At 50.2% G+C, this 23,502-nt stretch overlaps 2 protein-coding genes across 3 annotated transcripts; one reads left to right on the top strand and one right to left on the bottom strand.

Moving 5' to 3' along the window:
* Positions 1-203: 203 nt before the first annotated feature.
* On the top strand, positions 204-19,192 carry COPS7B (COP9 signalosome subunit 7B). Of its 2 annotated transcripts, none has more exons than XM_056359158.1 (7): positions 204-401; positions 2,489-2,664; positions 3,880-3,955; positions 5,509-5,597; positions 6,163-6,365; positions 7,578-7,683; positions 14,779-19,192. In XM_056359158.1, the coding sequence occupies exons 2-7, from the start codon at positions 2,503-2,505 to the stop codon at positions 14,821-14,823; spliced, it is 681 nt and encodes a 226-aa protein (XP_056215133.1). In that variant the 5' UTR covers positions 204-401; positions 2,489-2,502; the 3' UTR covers positions 14,824-19,192. The 2 variants fall into 2 exon arrangements, with proteins under 2 accessions (XP_056215133.1, XP_056215132.1); XM_056359157.1 differs by lacking the exon at positions 14,779-19,192 and adding an exon at positions 9,115-10,479 and having other exon boundaries at positions 225-401.
* An 84-nt stretch (positions 19,193-19,276) lies between these two features.
* Positions 19,277-23,045, bottom strand: NPPC (natriuretic peptide C). Its single transcript, XM_056359163.1, has 3 exons — positions 22,645-23,045; positions 20,779-21,088; positions 19,277-19,635 (listed from the first exon to the last, which is right to left on the bottom strand). Exons 1-2 carry the CDS (start codon positions 22,735-22,737, stop codon positions 20,792-20,794), a joined length of 390 nt encoding a protein of 129 aa, XP_056215138.1. The 5' UTR covers positions 22,738-23,045; the 3' UTR covers positions 19,277-19,635; positions 20,779-20,791.
* Between the last annotated feature and the right edge of the window lie 457 nt (positions 23,046-23,502).

Here is a 23,502-nt window from a genome sequence, read left to right as displayed (position 1 = left end):
GGCACAGGCCATTTCGGGGTGCCAGCCCCCCGCCGCGCTGCCACCGCACCGCACCTCCCCGAGCGGGAGGCGGCAGCTCGGCTGGCTGTAACCGAGCAGCCGCCCGGGGAGCGCCGTTTGCTGCGGAGGCTGCCGCCAGCACGCCCAGCGTGCCGGGACCGGCCCCGGGGGGCCCGGCCAGCCTCCCCTACGCCGCGGGCGGGCGGACGGCGGCCCGGTTGCCGCGGGATGCCGGGCGCGGTGCCCGAGCCTTGCGGCCACCCGGGGCCGGAACGTTCCGTGCGCGGCCGCGCGTTCCGGGGGAAGGATCTGCGCGAGGGACACCGGCGCCGCCATCATGGCGGCCTGAGGCGCGGCGGGCACGGCGCCGGGAGCGGCAGGACCGGAGGCCAGGCGGAGAGGTAACGCCGGGGGAGGGAGCAGCCTCCCGCCCGCCCCTCCGCGTACCGACTCTCTCCCTTCCCCGCTCCGCGGCCGCGTCCCGGCGCTGCCGGGCGTGCTGCTCCCCGAGCCCTGAGAAACGAGCGGGGACCGGGACTGGCGGGTGAGGGGCGAGGGGGCCCGGCGGTGGGATCCCGGGTAAATCGGCCCCTGCGGCGGGGCTCGGCCCCCTGGCTGGGACACGGCTGCCGGCCCGGCGGGGCCCGCGGGTCCAGCCGGGGGTCTGTGGGGCCGGGGCGCCTGGCCGCATCCGCAGCGCGCCCCCCCCCCCGCGGGGCCTGCCTGCCTCCCCTCGCGTACCTTAGAGGGGCCGCAGCAAGGCGTGACCGGGGGGAGAGGCCCAGCTTATCCCCGTGTGTGGGTTTTGGTAGCCTTTGGGCAAGCTCCGTTCAAGTGTCCCCCATTTGTATTTCAGTCACCTCTCACCAAGGCCAGGCGGTTGTGTTGAGGGGTGGCCAGGCAGTCCCGGTGACACGGCTGTGCAGGCAGGTTGCAATAGCAACGTGCTTGTCTGAACCTTAAAAAGGGACAAAGAATTGGTGTTTTTTTTCCTAGCAGGGCATGGAGAAAGCCAGCCAGTCTTCTGTACTCATACACCAGGTGTACTTTGATTACCTGTGAGGGAGGACAACAACTCGGGAACCATGAAATCTGGATCTCATTCCCAACGCAGTAGTTCACTTGCTCTCCTGAGAATATTGCCTGTCCTCTGTGTCTGTTCCTTATCTGTGAGCGAGGAGAGCAGTACTGATGCACCCTCAGATGTATTAAGAAGCCACACTGAGCATTATTGTATTGCAGGGATTTCTCAGTCGAAACTGAGGTGCTATTCAGTCCGGCTGTGTGTGTACCTCTGATAAAAAGAATCCCAAAGAGGCTACACCGAGAGCTGGGAAATCTTTGCGTGGAGAGTGCAAAAGATTGCCTCCTCGGGTCGAGACCGTTTGCACCTGCAGGTGTAATGGAATGGAGTAATGTGTATTTTTAGAATCTGACTAATAAGGAAAGCTGGCTGCATTGCCTTCACGAGTCTTAATTTGATTAAAACAGTGCAAACACCTGTGTAACTGTACTTCCCCTGCAAGGGCAGATGTCCCAGTGGTCACACAGAATGAGTTCTCTGGTGCTTGGTTTTCTTCACCAAAGGTTACATGCTGTATTTGATAATTGTCCAATACAAACGCAATGCAAAAAAACCTTATCTGCTAAGTTATTTGTTTAGTGTCTTGAATAATAGGCCTCAGAAGTTTTTTCTTAGTTGTTTGTAAACAAGCAACTTATTTTGTTGGACTTGTCAATAAATAGCGGTTTACATTTCAAAAGCAACATGTTGGTGCTGGGAGACAACATGCACACCAGAAATGTCAGGCAGCAGCTGAAGACAAAGACCTCTCTTTACAGAGACTTAAATAGAGCCCTTTGTAGAAAGAGTATTTTTATCACTTAAGCTTTCCAGTTAACCCAAAACAGTTTAACTATACAAAGTAGGCTGGTAAGCTGCTTACAGGCCACAGTTCTTTTTGCCTTTTAGGCTCAGAAAGCAATAGGAAATAGGTACGCAGGCTTTACCTACAGTCAGCATCAAAGCGAAAAGTATCATGGGCCTACAAGGTGGATCAGTTCTTCACAGAACATTAAGTTATTTGCTGTTTTGAAGCTATGTAATGAGGAAGGAGGAAGTCTTAGCTGGCCTCTAACAGACGTAATAATAAACATATTTGCAGTTAGCATTATTTGGCAGCTTCAGTAGAAGTCTGAAAACAGTGTGGAATCTAAACTTTCCTACTAGCAAGAGTAGCTAGATACTTTTAGGGAACTGACCAGACAGTCTGCAGAAGTTTTGCTCAGATATTGTGTGAATTGTTTTTGCTCCCCGGATAAATCAACAGTTGAACCTGCTGGGTTCCTGGCCCGCTCTCTGCTGAAGAAAGACCTGGCTCTGCTGACACTGAAATGTTACTATGCTGAGCATACCTTCTGATCCACTGCCAGACAGAATTCAGCAGAGGAGAAAGGATGTATTAAAATTGTGTTCTTCTATTGACAGATTGAAAACCTAGAATGGCAGGAGAACAGAAACCATCCTGCAATCTTCTAGAGCAGTTTATTTTACTAGCCAAAGGTACAAGTGGCTCTGCTCTGACTGCCCTTATAAATCAAGTGCTGGAGGCTCCTGGGGTTTATGTCTTTGGAGAGCTCTTGGAGTTAACAAATGTACAAGAGGTAAGAGATGAGTTTCTGTCCTAATGCCCCTTTTGCACTCCCAGTATAAGGGATACCCAGAAGTTTCCACAGACAGCCCATGTGGGAAATTTCTGTGCCAGGAATAAGCCTGGCATGACTTATCTTGGTTCTGAGATGTTTGTGCATGAGAGATTGACATTGCTTTTGCCTGTATATATTAGATGTTAAGAAATGCCTATATAAAGCTTTGCTACCTTAATGCAATTGCTAATACAGCAAAAACCTGGCAGCAGCACAGTAACAATTTTAAGAAGGCACCTAGCCAGCCAGCAGTGAAAAAATCCCTTTCTACTTCTTCATTGTCCTGGAAAGCATAACTTCAGTGCTCTCCAAAAGTCTTTGTGAACAGATGTCTAGTGTATCAGGCCTGGGTAGTAACCAAATCCAAACCATTTCAAACTAAGGTTGAAAGTAAGTTCCAGAGCTCTTACTGAGAATGCCTCGCCAGCACCTGCATCTACTACAATGAGGGAATCTAGGTTGAGTATCTCTGCAGCTGGGGTAATGTGGCGTACAGCAAGTTTGGCTTTCCAAACAGGCTCTTAGACATGCTGAAAAATGCCTCTATGGTTATTCAGCATCAAATCACAAGTAAGTTTTTTTCCTGGATCTGTGTGCAGCAAATGGTATTAAGAAAACCCCCACTCAATAAAAGTCACTGCTTGGTGCTGCAGTTGTTCCAGTGAAGTGTTTGCATGTGAGAGAAGCGCTATTGCTTTCAAATGCACTCAACTTAAAATGTTCTAGCTTGCTTTGCTTTGAAGTTTTTGTGGCTCTTCAGGTAAGCTGTCTTAGCTTTCCCACTAACAGCAAGGGTGCTTAACTGACCAACACCATTGCCTGCTTGCTTGTCACATGGTGAGAAGAGCTGGCCCTGTAGGTTGTCAGCTGAAATTGAGTTGCCTTTTTCTTTTACCTCCTAAGGTGCTGTTCAAAGCAGTTGACAGTCCAAACTGTAACTAAGTTCTGGTGCATAGAAATGGCTGGATCATCTTGACTCTAAAACTGCTGAAATATGCTGCTACTCGTAAGGCCTTAGAAAGGGTCCTGCTCTTTAACATGGGGGCATAATTGCTTCTCTGGGTACTGCTTGTCCTGTGTAGACTTCAAACGTTCTCTGGAGAAGTTGCCTACCAGGGTCGTGTTGGCTGTTACTGTGTTACGTGGAATTTCTTTTGTTTTCTTCCCATCCAGCTTGCTGAAGGGTCTAATGCTGCTTATTTCCAGTTGCTGAACCTGTTTGCATACGGAACGTACCCAGACTATGTAGGTAAGGGACTGCCGCCTGTCTGCAGAGTACGAGACTGGCTTGCCCGTTAGAATTGCAAGAGGCAGTTCTTTGCTTTCTGTGGTACCTGGTGTAGTGTGGCTGGGTGAAAGTGTCCAAGAACAGAATTTGCTTGGGAGGAGAATTGTTCACAGGGTGTCTGTGGGTCATACGTGCTTTTTAATTGCTAAGACATGAAGGAGGGGCTAGAGACTGTGGTGTTTTACTGGTTTGGATTGGACTGCAGCACTGCATTGAATTGGTCTGTAGCAGTATTCATTGATGTTCGCAGGCTGCTTACCTCTGCAGAATGCAATTTCAGACACCTGTTTTGAAATTTAGATGATACCGGTTATGGAAGCTGCAGAAAACCTAGACAAAATTGTTCTGCATTATTTATAACAATCTATAAGGTTTATGGGATAACCTTTTATTCTGTGACGGCATTGCTGAAACAAAATGAAGAATTTCTTAGCTAGAATACAAATCGAAATAATGACTTTTATACAGCTTAAGAAGGACTAGGTGTGAATCATCTTAGTATCTGTCGAGATGTGCTTTTATCTCTGGTGCTTATACTTCCATTCTGCTACAATTTAATGCTTCATTTGTGGGTAGCAGCCTAACCCAGACCATTGCAGAGTGTGACAAATAATTCTGTCATAGTACTGGCTGTCACTGTGGTGGATGAGCTATCCAGTTCCTGTAAGGAGAAGTGACATCCTAAGTGTGAGGACTGGAAATTCCAGTGGCTGGGGAGCAACACGAGCCTTGTGAATTCTGTGACTGATGAGAGGATGTGTTTGCTGTGCATGGATCTTGTGTCCTAGCATGTGACAGTGCAATTCATTCTTCCTTTTCTAGTAAAGAAAAAAAAAAGGTGTGAGAAGTAATCAAAATGTAGAGCACTGAATGAGGTGGGATGGATGGGAGAACTTGAGTGGCCCTGAAACGCTAATTTCCATTAAAGCAGATCTTGTAAAGAGTTTCTTTGCTTTGGAAAGCCGCCAGTTTCCTTTCTGTTTTTAAATATTCATGAGGCACATGGATATAATACAATGACAGTGATGCCATCTAGATTAGTAATTTCTCCTCTCTTCCTCAGCCTGGTACTTTACACTTTCAGGGCAAAATACTGCAGTTCTTCAGAGAAATAAAACCAGCTTTATTTACAACCAGATCAGCGAAGGGGGAAGATTTTATTCTCTCAGCTTGTTAATGAAATAAAAATGACTTGGTGGTAGAAATAAAGCATTGACCAACTATTTTGGCAGGACACCACGTGTGCAGATGTGAATTCCGTTCTAATTCCAAAACCAGAATTACTGAAGAAGCAGAGAAGAGTGAATTGCCAGCTTGTTTTTTAACTTTTCCCCTCTCCCCCTGGGTGTGCTGATTTGTCAGCGGCAGCCGCTTTCTGCTCACCAGCACCCACAGTAGCTGGACAAGTTCAGCCTTGCAGGGTTTAGTGTAGTTTAACTAGGCTGAAGTTCTGCAGCCTGGATTATATAATTCTTGAAGAAAAGTCCTAAATCTTGTCTTTTTAACATTAACAGCAAACAAAGATAACCTGCCTGAATTAACAGTGACTCAAAAAAACAAGCTGAAACACTTGACGATTGTAAGCCTGGCTTCCAGAATGAAGGTAAAGTACACTGTGTGTGATAGCAGTTGGTTTTTTGTTTGTTTTTGTTTCTGAAAATGGCATCAACTCCTCTGAAGTTGTATTGGACTGCATCAGTACTCACAAAAAATCCTGCAATTAGTAAAGTAATATAGTGTTCTCTTGTGTTGCATTTGGGACATTCATGAGATCTGGGGGTGTCTGAACTGCCATACAAATTGGTCAGGAAGTGCTGGGAAACTTTGTGTGATGAGTTTCACTGCTGGAGTTGAAGAATCATTCTTAAAAATGCTGACTTTTTGTTCTAGAGAAAACTAAGCAACACTCTTAATTTCTTCTGCAATCCCATTACCTTTTTTCCTCCAGAATGAGTTGTGCCAAAGCTTTAGGAATTAACAGAGTTGTGTCAGAGTATTACGTAGCTCAGTAGCAGACGTTTGTTCTGCCTTCTGCCGTGATCAGTCACGGCTGTACTTTGAGGTTCAAGTGTAATCTACAGTAAACATTTGGGTCTTGACCTTCTGAGACTTAGCTGTTCATTTTGGCCCTAGGACTGTTAACTTATTCTTGGACTTGCTGTTTTTAGTGCATTCCCTATTCTGTGTTGCTGAAGGACCTGGATATGAGGAATTTGAGGGAGCTGGAAGACTTAATTATTGAAGCAGTTTATACAGATATTATCCAAGGGAAGCTGGATCAACGAAACCAGGTGCTAGAGGTGGATTTTTGTATCGGCAGAGACATTCAGAAGAAGGACATCAGCAATATTGTCAAAACACTCCAGGAATGGTGAGGCAGTCTCTCCACCTTGCTTGTTCCTTGTACATAGCTAGTCCTGTGTTTTTCTTATTCCTCAAAGTTTCAAGTGCTGGTTCAATTTCACCATGTTCAATTTATCAGGAGGAGGAGTCTATTGGGCAAGTTTTGCAAGATCCCATCTACAATTCCATTTGTGTTATGTATCAAGCCAAACTATACTAAGTCTTGAGATTCTGCTCTCACTATAGCTTTTACATGACAGAACTCCAGTGAAGGGTCAAGGCCTTTTTAAACAGATGTGCCAAACTGGACTCGTGGTCCTTCTGCTGTTACACTTGATAAAGAACCACAGAACTATCCATTACTTTTCAGCCTTTCTCACTGTGATGAGAGCTGCATGGGCAAATTCTAGAGAATCACAGTTCTTTGGAGGGGCTGCCACTTCACGGTTGAAGTTTCAGATGCCTTTGTTTGCCTTCTTTTTGTTCCTATAAATGCGGTCTATATGCAGCCATATTGGGAGTGTGGTACTATCTTTTTGTACTTTTGCCAGGAAGCTGCTTCTCATCTTTGTAGGATTCCCTTCCCACCCAGAGAAATTCCCTGGAGCCTGTGGCAGGTTCTGAGCTGACTGGGAATTGCTTCCTAGTTGCTATGGTAATGAGTGCATGAAAAGTAATTAAACTGCTGGGCAAATATGTTGATCTGAGGTGGGGGCAGGTTTTTTGCTTCTTTACTCCAGCTTTCTCAATCCTGTCATGGTGGCATGGCTCTGGCAGCTTCCAGGACCTTTCAGCATTGTTTGCAAGGTAACAATGAACCCACTGCCAATTCCCTTTCCATCCCCTCCAGTTACAAGTTCTGTGTTGAGTGCTCTTGTCTTTTGAACACTTAACAGGCAGGAGGATTATCTCGATATGACTTCTTTCTTCAATTTTAAAATGTTACTCCTGAAGAATGTGTTGTATCCCTGTTTAAGCAGTAATTCTAACTGAAAAGGAAGTCTAAAGCGCATTGAACCTGCACTTTTTGATGGTAAAAGTCACATGGACTCTGTAAAGAATGCTGTGAAATACATCAAGTAAGCAGCAAAGCTTTTTCTTGCCAGCTTTTTGGAACTCTAAGTAGGAGGTATAATTTAATAATCTAAACTTTTAGTTGAGCGTGACTTTTCAGATTGCCTGATTGAGCTGCTCCAGAGAGAACTCATAAACACTGTTGGACGTTGTTTGTGTCTTGCAGGTGTGACGGTTGTGAAGCAGTTCTTTTAGGAATTGAGCAGCAAGTACTTAGAGCCAACCAATACAAAGAGAATCATCACCGAACTCAGCAGCAGGTAGAGATGGAGGTGGGTACAGAGTCACTTCAGACAGCGCTATGCTTTTTGATAAATGTTTGTTTATTGAAGAAAATAACTTGGTAACATCTGGTTAATGGTCATGGCTTCTCTGAAGTAGGCTAGCAATCATGCATATCAGATGTGCTGGTTTGAGGTAGGAAGAAGACCTGTCTGCTTCCCTGTGTTAGTAACACCACAAATATTAAATTTGCCTGCTCTGAGCAGGCTGGAACTTTTCTTTATAAATTTTTATAAATATAGGCTAGGTGACTGCACTAGCTATGGTTTCCTGAATTGATTTGTTAGGAAAAGTGTGCTTTTAACAGAGAGCTTTGAGGCAGTTCTGTTATTTTTGTACAAGGCAGGAAGGAAGGGAAAAATGGTTCTCTTGGTTCTAAACCTGAAAGTGTAATTAACAAAAACCTCACGAGTCTCACTGCTTTTGCAAAAAGTGCCCTCAGCAGCTAGCTGCCTTTTGCAGGGTCACACGCTCGGCCCCGTGGCCTGGGAGCGCTCCTGCCCCTGTCCCGTGCGCAGCTGGGCGGTAGGGGGCAGCACAGGCACGCGATTTGAGCTCCGCGGAGGTGTGTGTAGTTGTGAGACCGGCTCTTGGCTGGTGCAGCTGTAAAGGTGAAAATGGGCCTCCCGAGACACTCGCTCAGGGTTTATTTCTTGCAGAGTGCTGCATCCCTGCAGGTTTACGTTTGCCTTCTGAAGCAGCATATGCTTGGCGGCTTGATTGGTATCCATAGCACATTTGGTTTGCCAGATGCCTTTGGCCTGGAGTTGGCACACCTGACTCTCCAACTTGTTTTGGCCTGTGGAGTGTTTTAAAGTTTGCGCATTGTATTTCTGGTGAGCCCTACAGGGTTCCAGGGGACAGTGTGTGATGCCTGGTGCTATATCTCTCCTTTTCAGCCAGAGTAGCAGAAGCACTACTGCTGCCTCCCACAAAACAAACTTCTGTTCGTACTTCTAGGAAGTATCCGTGGCTCAGACAGGCAGCTAGGCCTAATGGAATTTTCCCTTTTCAAGTGCTGTCCTAAGTGTTAGGTCTGTTTCTTTCACGGTCTCCTTTGTCCTTCATGCTTCTAGCCAACAGCGTGGTAGGATGGCTGCCTTCTGCACCAAGGCAGTAGTAGGTCCCTCCAGCCAGCGAGAAAGATGGTATAATATTGTGCCGTTCTCTCTTAGACAATAAAAAGTAATCTCTTGTTATTCTATATTGGACTCAGACTGGAAATGTTAACAACTCTAGCTGTAAGTGAGAATGAAACATTACCTTTAATAAACTCAAGTGCAGAGCATGTTTCTGGTGGGAGAGTTTATTTTATAATCTCCACTCTACACTTCAGAGGTTTTTCAATATGTTTATGAACAGAGTTTCTGCTGCGAGGGGAGGAAGAAGCAGATGCTGATTCACTGTCTCTTCTTGGCCAGGTCACAAACATAAAGAAAACATTAAAAGCTACAGCCTCGTCGTCGGCACAGGAGATGGAACAGCAGCTGGTAGAGCGAGAGTGCCCTCCACACACAGAACAAAGGCAGCCCACAAAGAAGATGTCCAAAGTCAAAGGGCTGGTCTCCAGCCGTCACTAGAACATACCATCTAAATGTCATTCAGCTAGGAATGACAACAGGAGGAGCAAAAAAGGGCCTGCGTCTCCTTTTTCAGTGGGTTCTGGGCCAGTCCCTTCCAGGCTGGCAAATAAAAGCCCCGTTTGAATACAGCTCCCAGTTAGCAGCACCTGGCTAAGTTACACTGTGCAGCCCTATTAATTTCCAGGGTGTCCCTGTTCTGGTCCTGTAAAGAGGAACTTCTAAAGAGAGGGACTAACCAAAAGGGACAGGGAAAAAAATAATCTGTGGACAGTTTTTCTCCCTCCCAGCCAGTCTCATTGCTGCTTAACCTTGAGGAAGCTGCTGTAGTAAGTCAGATCTTGGGAGAACTTCTGTAGCCAGTGTCTGAATCCCAGGGTTGAAGTGTGGCTACCAAAGCCAGGCTGGGAGTGAGAAAGCCATCAACACAGATATTTTCATTCCCAAAGGGAGTGCAGAAAGGTTTCTAGGCCAGGAGCTGCTTTACATGGAAGTCTTCAGCCTTTCCACTACCCCTGTCTATTTTAAACTGGGGTGAAGTTCACACTACCTCGCTCTGTGAAGATGAGATCCAGTGCTGGGCTGTTTACTTAACTGTCTGTTTACTGCCCTTACTAAGCCCTTTAATCTCTCACAGATTTAAAGCACTGCTCTGCATCTCTGAGGCATCAGTACAATAAGGAGGAAGCAGGCTGCTCTTTCAAGCCTTCCTTCTTGCAGGTGGTTAGGGGTATACCAGAAACTGTTTCTTCTGAATGTCATGTGACCTCCCAGAGCTGCCTGTGAGTTGTTTCCCCCACCGATACCTTCAAAGGGGAACACATTCACTCTTCCTTGGATGCTAGCGACAGTGGTCTGCATGGGAGAAGAGCCCATTTAACATCGTGGCAGGCTGGTGGCCCAGGACCCACTGGCAAGGGTCGCAGCAGCATCCCCTTGCTGAAGCAATGGACTTGACTAGTCTTTCTGAATTTTGAACACTTTCAGGTTGTATTTTCCTCCCTTTTTTTGTACATTGTTGTGATTCTGAAGCATTTCAGCCTTTGTTTTGTGTTTTTTATTTTGTTACAGATTAACTTCAGGTCATTTGCACCCAGTTTGGCAAGATGTGGGGTTTTTTTAAGGGGGAGGATGGGGTTGGCATTGAAACAACAATTCACAAAAAAGCACATTTTAGAAAAAATTAAAAATGCTGATTTAATGACAGTCTGGAGTCTTGGCTTTGAGGCTGGTTTAGGCTTGTAGTCCAACAGCACTTGTTCACTTGAGCATTTACTTGATTCTTGACGTTACTAATGTAATGTCAAGAATCAACGGCAGGCCTGACTAATCTCCCTGATGCCTCTGGGAGGCAGGGAAGTGCTCTTCGCATTTTGTCAGTAGTTTGTCTTTGTCCAAATTTGTGCAGAAGGATCTGTGGCAAAGCCAGTAGCTAAGCCCAGTGCCCTGGGCCTAAACACCTTTGATGCCCGATTGTGGAAGGTTCGTAGTTGTGCTCTGTCTTAGGCCAGACAGTGCCTTCCTCTGGGTCTAGCAGAGAGCTGCTTTGTAGTTTGGCCCCTGCATTTCACTGCCCTCTGGGCTGTAAAGAGAAGGGCTTTCTGTGAGTGGGCAGGGGAGCTGTTTAAGCAGAGTACTGTGACAATGCTCCAGTCCTGAGCCAGCTGTTGCCGGCACTTACTTGTGCAACGCACGTGCCTTCCTCTTACTGCTACCACAATTCATTGCCGTCTGCGTGTTTTCAGTCCTCAGTCACAGGTCTTGTTGTACATTTGTGAAAGTAAATTCCTCTCCTCCTGCAGTGCAGGCACACCAGCTTTTAATCTTGAGGGGTGGATCTAAATACCCCCCATCCAGCGTCCTCTGGGTCAAGCCTATTGATTCCTGATTCTTTGCCAGCTCTCTCCCCTAGAAATGCTAGCCAAAAAATTCCCGAACACGAAGCCTTCCCCTATACCTCAAGGGAACTGTTTCCCAAGCAGTGGCAGTACTAGCTTCAGTACTTGCTTCTCCCAGTGTTTAGCTGACAGCTTCTCGGGAGGTGTACGTGGACTTTGTGTACCCACGTCTAATAGATCTGTGTGACAGAAGCAGACTGAGTGTTTCTGGCTTTCTGTGTGGATAGCTGCAGTGTACTGGTCATCCAGTTCCTCGCTAGATTTGACTAGTGAGGAGAGATTCTGTGGTTCTCACTAGCTGTTTTCTTCCCTTCCCATTTTTAATATCAGTCTTGCAAAGAGGCAGGAGGATACAAATGCCTTTGGAAACTGTTTTAGCTGCTCGGCAAGCCACGGTCTGCTGGGGAAATAGATGTGAATTTGGCATCCTTGGTGTTTATTCCCTGCCAGTTACAGGAGTCACATTAGTTTGCTGAAGCTTCTTTAGTGTGTTGGAAGTTTTCGGGTTTGTTCTTAGGTTTTTGCTGTTCTCAGAGCTTGGCTGGGGGTGAAGATCTTATTCATGCTTCGGTACACATTGCCTTTGATCAGCAAAGAAGCACGGGAGGAAATAGCACTTTGAATAAAGAGCTGTCCCATGTTTGATGGCGGTAGAGGACAGGGAAGGGAATGGGGTATTGGAGGGAACTGAGCTGTTTGTATTTGGCTTTCCTGGTGTGCCAGCGACGTGCTTGGTGCCGCAAAAGGAGGGGGGCGTCTTTGCAATGAGCCCAGGCTGAGATGAGTCATTAACAAATGACATGCACAGAGTACCTGGGGGAGGCAAACAGCTCTGCAGCAGCTGGTTAATGAATCTGGCTTGAAGGAAAGAGTTAGAAGCTATTCCAGGAATGAAGCAGAAGGCATAGTTGTTAACAGGGAAGGATGCAGGAGGTGATACGCCTTTCGAGAAGGACAACAGATAAAGACTGCATTGGCTTCCTGTGACTACAGGGAGGGCAGCAGCTCGGAGCAGAGTTGTGCGAATTAGGGGCTGATGGGAGCTGAATTGCAGGTGGTTTTGAGTGGGGAGTGCCTGGGGATCTTAATTGTGCTATGGGGACGAGAGGGAGGCAAAAGCAGAGGTAGATTTAATGCAGACTCCCATGTATTGCATGTGCCTGCTGGAGGCAGCTAACACAGCTTGTGTGAGCGCTGCTGGACACTGCTCCCTGATGTGGGGAGCGCATCCTGTCCTACTTTGTTTTATGGCAGCAATGGGCTGCTCCAGCTGCAGCTCACTTCAAGATTGCAGCAGGACAGAGTTTGAGCTATTGAACTTCTGTTTGCTTCCTCCACCCGGAGGGAGACAAAGTAGATGGAGCTGCCTTCCCCCTGCTCTTCAGGGCTTTATTGTCTAGCTTCGTGTTCTGCAGCTCCACTTGTACTAGTGCTTGTTTAATATGGAATTGAGCACTGAGCTGGAAAATGGAAGAGGATCTCAGCTGATTGCAGTGCTGGTAGACTGCCCTAGCCCTAAAGCTGTGCCTCATACTAACAAATGTCCCTGGCATTCCTGCTGTGACTCAGTTGATACCAGCTAACATCAGGCAATTCTGGAACATGATAAAGCAATGTTGATGTCAGTCTTACAGAAAAAAAAGTTTTGGCTTGAAATCTATTGTTCTTTTGCTTCCTTCCTCACCACCTTAATTAAGTTGAGCGCTAGCTTAGTCTTCTGTTGAAAGCAGGAGGGAAAGTCAGTGATGCTGACAGACCTTTCTGTGTTCAGATTAGAGACCTGTCCTGCAGTCAGTCTTGTGCAGCCTTCTGAAGTCCCACGGGTGCTTGTGGAGCTGCACGCAGGCTTGCAGGTCTCTCTCTGTGAATCATGTACAGGAGTAGGACCAGCAGAGCTGGGGAAAGTGAAGCTTTTGTTCCCATAGAAGAGAGCGGTGGTAAGAGATGGCCATTTTTCCACCAGCCCTGCAAAGTGCATTTTGCTGAACAGCTTTCTGTTCCTGGAAGAATGGAAAATGATACAGAACCCTGTGGGTGTTTTTGGTTTTGCTTTTAGTGTTCTGATTATCCTGTGAGGGGAAAATGCCTTGGTCCACGTGGGCAAAAAGGAAGTTGGACTTGTTGCAGGGGAGGCAGAAGGGAGAGTGCCATCAATTTTGATAGCGGTATTAGAACGTAACAAATCGTATGGGTAAATCAGACTTTTCCTAAACTTTCAGTTCTGTACAGGTTTACATGAGTGCATCTAAGCTGTTCAGAGAGGCCTCTGATTTTGAAAATGACATAAAGCCTACCTCCTGCTGGGGTCAAATAAACAAAAAAGCTTATGCATTTGTAGGCCTATTGCAAACTTTGCAATGGAGAGCAACAACCTGCTCTTTATTATTCTGAGTAATGGGGAAATGGAGAAATTAAAGAACCTGCCCCACAACTGTATAGACCCAGCTAGCCAGATATCTGGCATCTAGTACCATACAAAGTTTTCTGTTGGTTCCCCCCCAACCAAGTCCTCTATAGCAGCTGACCTAACGCCAGGGAACCAAAACCTTAAACTGTCTAGCTTATTTTTGTGTAATCTGAGAGAGCGTAACCCAGGGGCATCAAGAAAGGTACATTAAAATTTAAAGTGATCTCAGTTCCAACTTGTAACCTCAACCTTATATTTTTATTATGGAATTTTAACCGGACAGACTGATTGAATTTCTCGGCAGAGTTTTTAGAAATATGTCGTTGTTTCACTCTGCTCCATGGCAAAGGTCGGTGTCTCTCAGGGAGTGTTGACATTTTGCTGATATTTCATCAAGTTTGGCCCTACCACAGAGCTACCAGAGGTAAGAGAGGTGTGCTGTAAAAAGAGTGCATACTTACCCCCTTGCCTAGACTGCACTTCTCAGTGGCACTGTGATGCCTCCATCTCTGGTTAGTGAACCAGGCAAAGGATTAGGCAGAGCAGCACTTTGCTCCCTGTCTCCAAATACACAGGCACACACGTTTCTTTTTTCCCATAGTGTGTAGACCTCGTGAGATGCCCTGCAGGTTGCGTGAGTATGATAGCTGTGACCATGGCTTTTTCTTATCAAGAAAAGATGTCCCTGCTCTAGCAAATGAACATATACGCTGGAAATTCTTACAGGTAATGGGATTGCCATAAGGTCCTTAAATGGTCCTGAAATGCGTGTGTCCACATAGCGCGCAAAAGAATTTGTGCCAGTAATCCTTGCTTGGTGTAATTTTAGTAGAAGATAGGGTGTCCCTGCACAGCTTCAGGTCTCCTATAGAGGCTTGTGAGTTTGTGTATCATTAGGGCATTTTTGAAGAGCTCATGCACACGTGATACCTCTGTGTTTCCAGAAGAGTGAGGCCTTGCTCCATCAGAGATCAGCCTTTTTGTGAGTATTTTGAGCTTGTCTGACCGTAGGGCTGTATCTTCACGGGTATGAGGTTTGGAAGTAGTGTTGTATAGCCCTCCAGACTTTCTGAAGATGCTGTTTACCTCACCAGCCCTGATGTTTCCGTTGCTGTCTCATGATCAGCACAGTCCTAAGGCTGGTTTGTGCTGACGCAATGCAATCAGTAATGTCTTGGTGTTTCATTGTCACCTTCACAGCTGTTAGAGAGCACCAGTTCCTGCAGGATCACCTGCCAGCTGTGATGCTATACCTTTTACATCATGACTGTGAGATGACACCTCTCCTTGCTGGCAGACAAACCAGGTGGGTAGGCATTGCTCCTCAGAGCTGTTCTGCATCTAGGGAGGCACAGGCTGTTGCCTGGTTTAGCGTAATGGAAATCAAGGACAATGTTGTAAATAAGGGGCGAAGCACGGAGCTGTGTCCTATTGCAGCTTCTGCTGTTGCAGAAAGCAACTTTGGGCAAATCAGCTCCTCTGCAGCTGCATTTCCCAAGACAGCCTCTCTCTTCCATGCTGACTTTGCGACAGGTTTGTAAAGTGCTTTGGTCTCCTGGCTGGGCAGAGGTTCCTTGATGATGGAATTGAAGATGCGTATGTATGGGAGGAGGGGAATCTTAAAGCTTTCAAGTTTTTCTAGAAGTCATCTTTCTCCTGTGTACCATATACTCTTCTTTTCCCTGATGCAGATGAGGTGGTCCACTGTGGGAATATCAGCCTGGAGTATTATGGGTAATATGCCAGGTTAATTATGGAGGGGGCAGGAAAAATAGCCTGTGCCGTTTTCAACAATATCAAAGGGATGCTACCTAATGATTTTCCTATTAGTTCTTTTCCCAGCCTGCCAGAGTCACTGCAGAGGTGTCATTTACAAAAGCAGTTTGCAACTCATTACCCTGGATTTTCACTGTAGTTCTGCTCCAGAGAGCGTAGGCTTTTGCTGTGTGCCCCAACCTAATGAATTGCCTGATTCAGTTAGTGCTGCCATCCCTTCTGACAAGGTTAGTTGCTGACTGACAGGAAGGGGACTGAATTCAATTCCCTTCTTGTTTTTGACTAACACTTGTGTCAAGTGCAGGCTCCCTCTGGAAGCTGCCCTGTGATCCTTTCCCTTTGTTTTCCTGTGTTCTGAGGAAAGCAGCCCATGCTTGGAGAAGTCCTAGAGCAAGTGGCAGGGGCATGTGTGTTGCTGCCCACGGCAGTCCCTGCTCAGTGCCTCAAGTCCTTTTCCAGCTGGAAAATTCCAATGCTTTCCTGCTCTGGGGCTATAGGCTTTTCTTTTTCTTCATTGGTTTGGGATTTGCTGTCACCTGAGCTGGGCTTTGTAACCCTTCAGCAATAAATACCTTGGAAAAGTTGCATTAATGGTACCAGGGAAAAACATGCAATGTGGGCTGGGGGTACAGAACTGATTTCCCACATGTCAGAGGACAATTGTGTCCCTGTTGTGGGAGCTCCCAAGGTCTGCTCCGGCCTGTTTGGGCTTTACAAGGCACTTGTACAAGACCACAGGAGAAAGCTCTTACCCTTTTTCGCTAGGGAGCAGCATGCTTTTTCAGGCCGGAGGCCTGTGGCTCATGTCATGCTAGGAATAGCTCCTGGAGAAGAGAAATTGAGGCTGTTCCTCTGTCATGTCGCAAGTGCTCCCACTTGGAAGCTGAATGTGGCTACTGCTGGTTCAGCTGGTAGCACAGTAAATGTGTAGGTCCCGTGGGTGCTAGTTTGACCTTGGTGTGGGCAGAGGAGCTTAAGACTCCTGCCACCCTCACTTCCAGGTGTATGCACACACCTCTGCTCAATGCCGTTCTCTGAGCCTGCTGCTGAGACACCAGGTGCCACCCCCCTGAGGCTGCAGCTTGCATCCAGGACAGCTCTCGCTGTTCAGTTATGCTGTCTGGCTGGGACGTGGCAAGGGAGTTTTCCAGTGCTGGCCCTCGATCCTTTTGCTGGATGTCTTGAGGATTTGACCTAGCTGACCCACAAAGGAAGCAGTGATGTGAGATCGATTTGTTTCTGCTGCACTTGATGCCTCCTCCCCTCTTAATTAGATTCCTGTGGCCCCTCTCTTTCCTGCTGGCTTTGTTTCCTGCTGAGCCACTGTCAGGGAGACCCAATTGTGGCCTTTCCAGGTGCTTGCTGTGCTCTAATGAGCCGTTTCCATTTCCTATTCTGGCCTGCCCACAGAACCGAGGAAGGTGCTTGTCAGCGCTCTGAAAACTGACCTCTACTCACAGTGCCACTCTCTGCCCATCAGACCCGCTGGTCTGGCTGTGCCATGTGGGTGCTAAGGTTGAGTGGATCTGGAAGTTTTCCCAAGTGCTCTTTCACCTGAGTTCTGCCTTCTCTCTTGCATATTGGCTCACCCCCTCCACATGGGCACGATGTTCCCATCCTGCTGGTGGGAAACCAGCATGCTGAGGGACAGGGTGACTTATCCCTGGTCAGAGCGAAAGCAGCAAAGCGAGGAGCCAAGCTGTTATCCCCTCTTTCTGCACAGGGAGCTCTCACTCTGATCGCTTTCCTTCTGCCAAACTAGTGTCCTTTTGCAGTGCAGCTTTGTCCTTTTCCTTGGGCTTGCTCTTTTCCAGGAAGCCTGGTGGATGGAAGGAATCCATGCTGCGGGGCTGTGCTTCTCCCCTTGGAGTATGCTGCAGAGGAGAAATGGGAATCGAGACAGTATGCAACCCCAGGCTGTGATCTCTGGGATTTCCCCCAACCTGACCTCAGGTTCTGCCCCACTTAGGTGGTCGAATTTTGTGGATTGAGTCCCTGAGACCGAGTTCCCTCTGCTCTGTTGAGGAGAGCCCCTCTGTCACTATGCAGATGGTTTCGTTCCAGCTCTGGCTTTGCAGCAAAAAGCCAAAACTGGAAGGGGAATTGGCCCCACCTTGGTCCCCACCTGGTACTCTGTTGTGGTCAGTGCTCTGGCTTCATGCTTGAGGACCCTGAGGCGGACCTGCACTACCACCTTCTTATACCACTGTTCAGACCTGGTGCGCGAGGTCTGAACAGCAAGTGATTCCTTATTGTCCCGTAGGTTTGCTGGGTGGCAGTGGACAGTCCCCTCTGATGAGCATCTCTTTAGGAGCTCCTGTTACAGTCTCTCCTTTGCGCTAAGGATGTATGGAGCTGGTAGGGTGGCCTTCAGAAGTGTTGTACTTGCCTTGCTGAGCCCTGACACTGGGTTGTCACTACCTACAGGCATCTCTGGAGGGCTGTAGCTGACCCTCAGGCAGGGCACCAGGCTGCCAGCCACCTGTTCTGCCTCCCTTCCTCCCAGGGTCTTGAGTTGGTTCCCCACAGGCAACATCTTGTGTGGTCTGTCAGCTGCTGCTCCCCATCCAGCTGGACCCTGGACATTGTGAGGTGGGTACCTGCCTCTGATTGAGGCTTTGCACGTATGAGGCTAGAAATGTCATGTGCACGCTCCTAACCAGATGATTGAGCTGTCGGGTGTCTGGATAAATCCCCTCGTTCTGTAAACCTAATGTTCTCTAATAGCTGGGGAGAGTCTGGCTGGAGGTTTCTATGGTTTCCTGGTGGTTGCTACGGAAAAGGATCTCTTTGCTTCTAGGTCTTGGTGACTTTGTTTTTGCCCTGTCCTAGGCACTGGAGCCCTGCAGAACATAATGGTTGTTGTTCCCCAGCCCACTACAATGGTCAGGGCATAATTTGTGACTCCTGTCACGGCTGGGCTGGGCGCCTGCCACTCTGTTTTTCTCTAAGGCCTCTTTGAAGATTGAGACCAAAGAGCCTTCATCCAGGAGTCTGCGTGTTTGCTGTGCTCCCCACCCCCTCGCTTGCTGTTTCCTTTAGAGCTCCAAGTCATTTTAACAATTTATTTCATGCACTTTACATAGCAAGAAGCTGTAGCAACAGCTGTGTCCGTGAATCCTTACCAGGCAGCCCTCAGTATATTTTGGTCTGTCTATGTATTGTCCCAGGCACAGTTAAATAAATCACTGCTGGAGGAAGGGACTTTACAGCTTAGCAGCAAAGGTTTGGCAAATGGGAGTATCAACAAGATACTCAGGGAGCTGCTGGATCCTAGAATAACAGCACTTCTGGCATAAAGCTCTGTTCCCACCAGCACAGCCGGGGGCCAGATCCAGCACAGTCTCTTTGTTGCTGTCAGCAGGGACTGCAGCTCCGTACAGCGCCCAGTGGTAAAGCTATAGTTACAGGATGAAATTTGGACCCAAACCTGCAGGCTGGAAGCAGTTAAAATGCGTCTAGGCCAAATGCTGCTCTTGTCTCGCTGCTATCAATCCATGTCTAGGCTGTTGAACATGATGGGCTTATTTCCATGGGTACCATTCAGGATCTGGGCACAGATGAGCTGCCCGAGGCCATGTGCTCGCAGGGAGTTCAGTTGGGTTCTGCAGCTGCACGCCGCGCTGGGCAGGATCTGGTCCATCAGAGCATCATGGAATTGGGCACAAGTTTACTTTTGCATATGGGATTAAAGCTTAAAATATCAGCTGGCCTTTTTCTTGCTCCTTACTTTTCTAAAACATCTGAACAACTTCTTCTTGAACTCTGTTAAAATCAGTCAATCTGACATTAAAATTGTATGTGAATTTGATAAATAAAGACAGGTTACAAAATGCCACATGGAATGATTTTTTTTTAAAGTTTTTCAACTACTTAGGACAAAAAATGTTACAATGCTTGACTTTTCATTTAGTTACATAAATAATTTTTTTATAAATATCTCTTTATAAACAATATATAAATAGCTTTACAACATAAATACATTTATGCATGACATGAATTTACAAACAGCAACGTTATACAGCTGGCTTCATCAGTCTTTTGGAAAAGCACTGTCCCTTGTCTTGGTGAGTGTTTGTATATATAATATATATAAGATAGAGAGCACTTTTTAAAAAAATAACAAAACCAAAACAGCTGGTGCCATGACTCCTCGTACCAAAAAGAAAAACACAGCCACATCTTTTGTCCATTCCGGGGGGTCTCTGCTCTTCTAGGCGTTGCCTGGGGGATGGCCGTGCCTGGCCACGATAGGAGAAAATGGACTATGGATTCAAAGCCCTGCAAGGAACAAGAACAGAGTGCCTGTTAGTACTTGTCATACAACACCGCTTACCCGTCCCAAGTGAGAATAATCCTGGTTGTGGGGCCGCAGGATGCTGAAGGCAACGGAAGCCCTCACCTTTTGCTTTCTGGCTATTTAGTGTTTAGGGGAGAGGCCAAGGGAAGTGTGCTGCTCCTCCTGGCTTTAAGTCTAGCAGAAATCTTTTTTTTTTTTTTTTTTTTTCCCCCCCTGATGAGAATTTAATGAGAGAGGATGGGTGCAAGCTGGCTGCACAGCGTGCGTGTGCTTCTTAGAGCCCGGAGCTGGGTGATTCCTTGGCAATACTGGGGAGCCACTACATGAGGGAGCAGAGGGGTAGCACCCATCCTTCAGGGCAGGGCCATGGAGGTGTGAGTTCATCTGCGTCTGACCTGCTGGCGGGGACCTGGCCAGAGTGGTGCCTCAGCCCCCCCTGGCACCCTCGGGGATAGCTGGCCAGGCCAGGAGCTGCTGTGTTTCTCCCAAACCGGTCACTGTGGGGATGTGATGCTTCTCTCGCCTTCAAGCACAGCAGCCATGGAGCATGGTGGGAAGAACTTCTCCCAGCTTCGCGTAACTCACTCGGATGCAAAGCTGGAGTTGGGAAAGTGCTACCCTTGGCTTTCACCACAACTGGGAGACACCTGGGGAACTTGTGTACTGTTTTTCCTTAAATGAGAACTGGGGTGTGTCTGAGACAGGCTCCTCGCTCATGCTCCCATCACAGAAGTACCCTGCCCTCTTCATGCACATCCATAGGTCACCTGCGTCTGTCAAGCACAGGGAGCGACTGGGAACGTATGGCTGCACCGGAGCCCCTGCTGCACCCTCCCCGAGCCCAGGGCTGTAGCTCGCTGCGGGGGCGATGGACCGGGGGTCCCCGGGCCTGCTACAGAGGCGCAGGCAGGGGAGGCAGCCGAGCGGCGGGAGGGCTGCTGGGGGGTGCGAGTGCAGTTAAGGCCGCCTCTGGGGTCCCGCCCTGTGCCCGCCAGCACCGCCGCGGCTGGCAGCGGGCTCAGCGAGCTCAGCGCCCGCAGCAGCGCCCACCGGCACCTCGCGCGCGGCGGGGGCCCGCCCCGCCCCGCCCCGCCCCGCCCCGCCCCGCCCCGCCGCGCGCTCACCGCCAGGGGTCCCTCAGCAGCCGAGGCCGCTCATGGCGCCGATGCGGTCCAGCTTGAGGCCGAAGCAGCCCTTGCCCAGGCCCTTCTTGTGCAGCCCCTTGTGGCGGCGGCCCGGCGGGTCCTGCAGCAGCCGCGCCCAGCCCGCCCGCGGCCGCGTCTCGGCCCGCGCCTCCCGCGCCTCCCGCGGGCCCGGCCCGCCGCCGCCGCCGCCGCTGCTGCCGCTGCCGCTGCGCTCCTTGTCCCGCTCCTTCTCCCGCTCCGCCGCCTCGGGCGGACCCGCCGCCGCCGCCGCTGCCGAGCCGCGGGAGGCCTGGGGGGGAGAGGGTCAGAGCGCCGCCGCCGCTTGGGGGCCCCCCCGCCCCCGCCCCGCGGCTGGGGACATCCCCGCTAGGGACTCGCAGCGGGGTGGATGCACCCCTCTGCGCTGCGCACCCAGGGCAGCGGTCTGTCCGCACCGCCCCCCCCCCCCCCCCCCCCCCCCCCCCCCCAGCAGTGTAGACCATCACTCCGCGGCTGTGCCCAGGGCATCCTCCCCCCTCCTCAAATCCATGGTCCCTGCCCTGGGGTCAGAGCATCCCCCCACCCCACCCCACCGCGGTGCCTTTCCAAGTTCCCTGGTCCCCAGCACTGCCCTGGTCACTGTGTGTCCGCCCCCCCCCCCCCCCCCCCCCCCGGCTGGGATCACTGCATCCCCCTCAAAAATGGCTAGTGGTGGTGCACCCCCTCCCCCCATGCTGCTGTCACTACACGCCCCCCCCGCCCTGTAATCTGAAGGGGCCTGAAGGCTGACAGGGGACACGGTGACCCTGCCAGCTTTCAGGCCCCTTTGGTCACTGTGTCCCCTGCCAGCTTTCTGGCCCCTTCAGATTACGCGGGGTGCATGTGTGTGTGTGTGTGTTCCTGCCCCCCAGCCCAGCTCCGGAGGGGTGTCACTACTCTGAGCAGCTCTTCCTGTGCCCCTGCCTTGCAGAATGTCCCCAGCAGCAGTGGGGAGACCAGGGCTCCCCTTCCCCGCTGTCCCTTCCCCTAGTTAATGTTCTCTGGGTCCCCCCACTCCTCCTGTTCTGATCCACAATTATGGGGGGCACAACCCCTTCCTTACTGCCCCCCATCTCCCAGGCTCCCTGTCTCCCTGCTGGAGGCTGCTGCCCACCAAGCTCTGGGATTGCTCACCCCCATTCACCTCCCCTCCCCCCCCCCCCCCCCACCCCCCCCGTATCACCCCTTTCTCTTCAGCCTGCACACTGGTTCCTTACAGGGACACCCACAGTTATGTTCCACCACTGTCCTGGAGCACCCCTCAGCCGCTGTCCCCATCTCTGTGCCCAGCCCACGGGGCAGTGCCACCCAGTGTCGGTGGCCTCTGGTACATCCCTCCTCCTCAGCATCGAGGGACACCAAGCTCCCTGGGGCACCCCCATGTGGGGACACCCCGTGTGCCCCTGCCTGACCTGTTTGGGCAGGGCTGCCCGGAGGGCTCTGGCCTCACACCCTGCCTGCCATGCACCTGCTGCCCACCCCACTGCAGGTCTGCTCCCCTGCCCCAGTGCCCGCCACAGAGGGGGCCCCCACAGTGACACCGGGGAGCCCACTGATGCCCTCCTCAGCCCCGATCCCGCAGGGTACAGGGCACACAGCATCCCCCTCCAGCCCCTGATTCGGGGCTGATGTCCCCAGGGCACGCACACTTGGGACAGCCTGGAGAAGCAGGGGGTTCTCCTAGCCCCTAGCAAAAAGCCCATGGGGAAGGAGGACTTCGCACGGACTCTGCTGCCCCAAAGTCACCCCACGTCTCCCCCCTGTGCCGTTAGGACCCTCAGCGGGATGGGGAGAGAAGCAAGAGCCAGGGGGCAGCTCCAGCCGTACCTTCTGTGGGAGCTGAGACGCCGGCTTCGCCTCCAGCCTGACGGAGAGCAGAGCAAGTAAAAGTCCACCAGCCAGCAAGGGTGAGATCTGCATCCTGCGAGGCCGAGCGAGAGGGGGGCCGGGTGGCAGCGGGGAGCCGGGGGGAGCCCTGGGGAGAGGCCGGGACCGATGGGAGTCAAAGTTCAGAGCGGAGCCCCGAGGTCCCTCCTGCCGCCTGCGAAGTGCCGAGCTAGTGAACTTGGGCTTTCTGCTTCATTCATTTTATAACCCAACCTGCTCGGTGATGTCATCTAAACAACCAGGTCCAACCCGGCCTCCCACTCCACAATAACAGGAATTTAAAGGGGGGGTGGTGGTGTCCCCTCTCCCCTGGCAGGAACAAATGACACATCAGCCCAAGGCAACCAGTTCAGGGAGTCGGAGAGCAGAAAGGGAAAGCGGGGGGCATTTGGCTTCACACCCCACTGCCCAGCCACCCCTGGACCCCCCTGCAAGCCGTCTGCCCTCCCCTTGCCTTGCTGCCCCGCGGCCCCTCTGCTCCCTCCTCTTCCCTGGTGACCCCCCGCAGAAGAACACGGGCCAGCATGGGGTGGCTGTCGCAGGCTGGGGGGGGTGGGGGTGGGTGGGGGGGCGCCGGGGGGGGAGGTTAGAGCCCAAAACACAGGAATGGGCACAAAAAGCACTTTTTTTCCATATCCAGGGTTAAATCAGAAGCTGTCTGTCCCTCAGCTTCTCTCCCAGGTCCCTGCTTGGCAGGAGGGGTGTCACTGCCCTCCCTGGCAGGGATGTTGGGGCACAGGAGGATGCAGGGGGCAGTGGTGCTGCTTGAGGGCACCTAGGTGGGTCCCTCAGCTTGGA

This window comes from Falco biarmicus, chromosome 13, assembly GCF_023638135.1.
Source record: "Falco biarmicus isolate bFalBia1 chromosome 13, bFalBia1.pri, whole genome shotgun sequence".
Taxonomy (NCBI): Eukaryota; Metazoa; Chordata; class Aves; order Falconiformes; family Falconidae; genus Falco; species Falco biarmicus.
The sequence above is the reverse complement of the archived record's forward strand: the minus strand, read 5'-3'. Positions and strand labels throughout refer to the sequence as shown.